Below are 6,000 nucleotides of genomic sequence, written 5' to 3' on the forward strand. Positions count from 1 at the left end.
GAAATATAAGGAGATTTAGAAGACTTCTGTATGAATTAGACAATGGAAATTTAGAGGAAATCTTATTACTACTGATTTAGTACAGAGATTTCATTAGTTTCGTTTTGATAAAACAAATTTTATATATAATAAATATCTATTACCCATCACTATTAGATAATAACAATCTTTGATATTTTAAATTAGTCTGAATTAAATATTTTTATTCCTTTAAATAGAATAATAAAAATTCTGTTAAGTAAAGTAATAAAAACTTTTTAATAAATAGTAATACATTGTTTAGATAAGTAAATTGACAGTTTCTTTTTATATATTCTTAAAAGCGTGTATATTATAAGGGGATTTAGATCTTTGCTCTTTAAATTAATTTAATATTTGTATGTAGAAAAATATTTATACATTTTATTTGGATTATTTCTTTTATTATCGTTGCAATATTTTGTGTTTAATTTTTCATAATTTAATCGATTATGCATGCAATATTTTGAATACAATATCGGATTTATATTTCCAATTATATGTTAAACATTTTATAAATATAAATAGAAATAATAAATATTTATGTTTGATTTTCATTAAAAAAATATAGAATTATATAAAATCATAATTATTTTGAAAATAATTTTTATTCTAAGGGGTCGAAACTTTTTTTGATATTTTATATTAATAATATGTATCGAATGATTTATAATTTCTTATGTACCATAAAGTGATATTTATTTTTTAACAACATTGTTTACTATAAAATATTATACCAAATTATACTATGAAATAATAGAAAATTTTATTTTAACGAATATTCTAGAAAATCTGCTACCTTGATTCTGTTCTAAGATTATTTAAAATAGACTTCTTCGTTTTTGTCAAGCAAAATAATGTGACAAAGAATTTCATGTGTGTATAGTTAAATGACTAGTGTAGATTCTATTTTTAGTAAGCCATTCATAAGACATGCATACCTTTATTATTTAATACATACATTTTTTTACACGTTTTTATGAATATTGATAAATGTTTAAAGTTTTTGTGAGTAAAAAATTAATTATTAAATGATTAATAATTAAATATTAAGTTGAAGTAAGAAGTTACCACAAAAAAAAAAAATAAAAAAAAAATGTATAGTGCTATTACTAGAAAAAATGATCCTTGAGTAATATTGATTTAACAAAGAATATTAATCATATAAATGTTATTAGTACAATTTATTTGTTTTTACAACGAAGAAAGTATTTTTAGCTGTGATACTATAGAGATCATATGAATAAGCACAAATTTTATGTTTCAGAACTTTCATAATTCAGTGATGAGCTGGTGGTCTAGAAAATTTATAATTATACATATTATATACAAAGATGATGGAAGTCTCATCGAAGGAACGTATTGAGGGTTTACCCAACACACAGGCAATCATAGCAGATACACTACATCATTACAGTCACCCTCCACCTGACATCATGCCTAAAGGACGAGCAATGAATGGTAATTAATTTATTATAGTCAATAAATAATTTCATTATATATAACCGTAAGACAAGTTTTATTGAGACTTTATGCGTAAATTATGGATCTTGACAATGTAGAATTTTTAATATTTAATTTAAGTAATTATTCATTTTATAAAGAACGCTTCTTATCTCTGTATTGACATTGTTTATTTAAAATGTGAAACCTTGTAATCATTATATGCAGTATAATTGAGTAGTAGATTAAAGTTAAGTGACAATTAGTTTTGAACAATTAGACAATTATTATTGTCTTAAAGTTTAAAAGAATTTTATTTTATTTTTTATTACCCTGTGAATTATACTCTTAATCTAATAAAAATAATCTATGCAGTTTTAATTATAATATATTATACAGAAAGTAATTAAATTATATTGACATATACTTCTATTTTCTCTCTCATAGGCTTTAATGTAATTATTTTGTTTGTGTAGGTGTAGGAGCACGGTTGCGCCAGTTGGAAGCCCTGTTTGTTGGTGGTCCTGTACAGGGTGGAAGAATGGGCCACACATTGTCGATTGAAACACTTATCGACGTTTTATTAGTTTTATACGATGAGTGCTGTAATTCTTCTCTAAGACGTGAAAAGACTGTTTCAGACTTCATTGAATTTGGTAGGTTAATAAATGACTGTTTACTACAAATTTACTGTTCTTAATAAATCTAACAGATAGAATTTACTTTTTATATTTTAAAGTATCTAGTTATTTATCTATATCAAAATTCTAAATTGTTTTAGTGAATCTATTTGCAATAAATTTTCAAATATACAAATCGATGCAATATTCACGTTGTAAGATAAAAAAATGATCTTCCTTCTTAAAATAATACATTTTAAATGAGTTATATAATAAGAAAAATATTTGAAATCTTATACCTAATTTATGTATAATTCATATACCGTTAAATAACATTCATTCTAAGGTTTTAAAAATTTAAATGAGAATATTTTTTTAATTTTTACACAATAATATAATGATTAAAATTAATTATGAGAAATGAAAGTTTGTTTTAAAATTTCTGTGATAATATGTGAATACCAAGGCTATAAAGAATCATTTTAAAATAATTTATTTAATTACAACCTTGGCAAAGAAATTTAATTTCTCATTTGCTAAAAATACATTGCTACAATTTCTTTTTCTATTGCAATGATTCATTTATTTTATAATTTTGTTTTTTTTTGCTGAGTTCTTATAAATATTCAATTTAAAATAAAAATTAAAATACACTTTTATAGCCAGTAACCATAATATACTTATTCATTTGAATAATGTAATCAAACAATGATAATAGGATAGTTGTTACAATTAGTTTTAATAGTTTATTTCAATTAATTATTCATTTGAAATTCAACTTTGTATTAAAATTGATCTTCTATCGAATGATTTTAATATTCTTAAATCTGCTGAAAGATTTTTTAAACTAAGTCCATTTAAGATAATGCAATGGTAAAAAAGTCAAATAAATAATTGACTATTAAGAAATTTTATAGTTTATTACATTAACAATTCTCAATATTTCAATTTTTTATTCTAATAAAATAATATTTTATACATTTATTTATTACAAAATGAAATTCATTATAAAGATAATGTAAAGGAAAACAGAATATATTGAAATTAATGTTTTGTTTGTTTAGTTAAGCCTGTAGCCACATGTATAAAGAGCCTTCAGTTGGCTCGGGAGGATTTCGAAATTGTTAAGGTTATTGGTCGAGGCGCTTTCGGTGAAGTCTGTGTAGTAAGGATGCGTGGTTCGGATAAGGTCTTTGCCATGAAAATACTAAATAAGTGGGAAATGCTGAAGCGCGCAGAAACGGCTTGTATCAGAGAAGAACGTGACGTTCTTGTGTACGGTGACAGAAGGTGGATAACGAACCTTCACTATGCCTTTCAGGATGACAATAATTTGGTAAATTTTTCACGTAAATTATATCTAAAATTTAACAAATTAATATTTCTAATTTGTTTTTATTGTCTAACAAACATTTTAATAAGAGACCATTCTATTTATTACAAAATAGTTAGATAATAAATAAGATAATACAGATTGGAATTTTAAATAAAAGTATATTATCTATAAAATTACGCACGAGATATTTATTTTTCTTTATTGCGACACAATTGATAATACTTTTATTTTATAAATATATTTAAAGGGTAAAATACTTAATAATTTAGAACTATTAAAACTATTATGGTTTAACAGTTTCATTTTTTAACTCATTTATTATTAAAGAATTTTCATAGATTATTGAGTACTACTTATTAAATTCCATATATATTCCACACATATTTTATTAATTATAAATTTAAACTATTAATGTACAATAATTTTTCATTAAACTTTCATTTTTATTAAAAATTATGCTATAAAATTACATTATAAGATTTATGTATGAATGAATGAAGTATGATAAATTTATCGTTACAGTACCTGGTCATGGATTATTATTGCGGTGGAGATTTGTTAACTTTACTCAGCAAGTTCGAAGACAGGCTTCCAGAAGATATGGCACGTTTTTACATAGCGGAGACTGTCCTTGCTATCGGTTCTATACACGATTTACGATATGTACACAGGGATATAAAACCTGACAATGTTTTATTAGATGCCAATGGGCACATACGTTTAGCTGATTTTGGATCTTGTCTTCGATTATTTGAGGATGGGACTGTGCAGAGTAATGTGGCTGTTGGTACACCAGACTATATCTCTCCTGAAATTCTCAGGGTAATTTTATAATTTGATTACTGCATTGCACATTATATTATACTGGGTAGTTAAAATAAAACTATATTGTTTAGTTAACTTCTAGAAATTTCAATTTTCTAATTATTACATAAATCACTCATGATTTCTAACTGTAATTACATAATAATGTAGTAACAATCAACTACTATATAAAGAACAAATATGTGAATCAGAAAATTTTGTAATATTTGAATATTTATTATTTGGGTTATTGTTATTTCTTGAAAATGGCAGGAGGGCAGAATTTTCTATAGATTTTGAGTAGTTATTATTGGTGCGTGATTAATTAAAATTTTATGTGCAGTTTTCTCTGAACACTCAACGTATACAATTTCATTGATATTCTCTTTAATAGTGCAACTTAATGGTAGCTGGTAGCTCTGCTTAGTTTTTCCAATACTTGATATCATTAGGAAAGTATTTTTCATATATTGTAATGAATCTCAAATTGTACAAATATTTCAGTGTTCTTATTCCTGTATGATTATTTTATTAAAAAAAAAATAAAATAAAATACCAATTTAATGCAATAACAATTAGCATTCTTAATAATTATTATTATTAATTAAGGCGATGGAAGATGGACAGGGAAGATATGGTCCAGAATGTGATTGGTGGTCTTTAGGTGTTTGTATGTACGAGATGCTTTATGGCGAAACTCCTTTTTATGCTGAATCTCTAGTCGAAACTTATGGGAAAATTATGAATCATAAGGTACAGTTAAAAGTATTTATTTCTCTTTTAAACATATAAATCACCAATATTAATAATTTAATAAATATTTTTCAGAACTGCTTTGATTTTCCTATGGATGATATTTACGATATTTCTGAAGAGGCTAAGGATCTCATGAGAAAATTGATCTGCAGTTCTGAATTTAGATTAGGACAAAATGGAATTGAAGATTTTAAGGCAAGCGTAGTTCAATTATAATAATTTAATCTATTCAATTATTAGCCTATTTAGTATAAGTAAACAATTTCATTTTATTTGTCTGTATTACTTCAATATACAGTTCAATATTTTATAAATTCTAAAATGACGTATTTATAAAATTTTCGCTATTTTTATTAATTATTCAGATAAAATGCCGTAATAGTAACATTTATTTTAGTGTTGGCTTGATAAATATCAAATAAGTTACACGTAACTCATGAAAATAATGAAAAAAAATATTATTTTATTGTAGAAGCATCCATGGTTTGAAGGAGTAAATTGGGAAACTATAAGGGATAGCACAGCTCCTTATATTCCTGAAGTTTCTTCACCAACGGATACATCGAATTTCGACGTAGACGATACTGACGTTCGTAGCTCAGACGCAGTACCTCCCGCAGCCAATTCTGCATTTTCCGCTCTTCATCTTCCATTTGTTGGATTTAGCTTCACTCAAGGAAGGTTTGTAAAATTTATTAAACGATTTGACTTTTTGTTAAATGAATTATCTTCTTAAAAGATTCGTTTGTAAATAATGATTTGTCTTATTTAAATTAAAATATATGTTGTACCGTTTTTCGTCATTAATATGTATATGACATAATGTAATATGTATATGTAGAATTATAATATCAATTTATGTAGTAATTGTCGAACCTTCTTAAAATTGCTAAAATGTTTTTAAATCTTAGAAATATTAAATATGTATTAAAATATGGTAATTTAAAATTTTTTTAAATTCATCTATAAAAGTTTTTAGTTGTTTATTGCTTCAAATAGAAAAGGATTACCTTTGAAAATTTC

The 6,000-nt window shown here is 24.5% G+C and overlaps 1 protein-coding gene across 1 annotated transcript in view; it reads left to right on the forward strand.

Moving 5' to 3' along the window:
• gek (serine/threonine-protein kinase gek) overlaps window positions 1-6,000 on the forward strand; it is a 29,699-nt gene that overhangs the window by 1,814 nt on the left and 21,885 nt on the right. The window contains exons 2-8 of the mRNA XM_011495713.1: window positions 1,286-1,479; window positions 1,938-2,117; window positions 3,146-3,417; window positions 3,940-4,239; window positions 4,831-4,974; window positions 5,050-5,172; window positions 5,450-5,658. Of these exons, the coding sequence (XP_011494015.1) occupies window positions 1,353-1,479; window positions 1,938-2,117; window positions 3,146-3,417; window positions 3,940-4,239; window positions 4,831-4,974; window positions 5,050-5,172; window positions 5,450-5,658 (1,355 nt within the window). The 5' untranslated portion in view covers window positions 1,286-1,352. The remainder of the gene's footprint in view (window positions 1-1,285; window positions 1,480-1,937; window positions 2,118-3,145; window positions 3,418-3,939; window positions 4,240-4,830; window positions 4,975-5,049; window positions 5,173-5,449; window positions 5,659-6,000) is intronic.

The sequence above is a fragment of the Ceratosolen solmsi genome, unplaced genomic scaffold, assembly GCF_000503995.2.
Source record: "Ceratosolen solmsi marchali unplaced genomic scaffold, CerSol_1.0 scaffold11, whole genome shotgun sequence".
In the NCBI taxonomy this organism is placed as follows: Eukaryota; Metazoa; Arthropoda; class Insecta; order Hymenoptera; family Agaonidae; genus Ceratosolen; species Ceratosolen solmsi.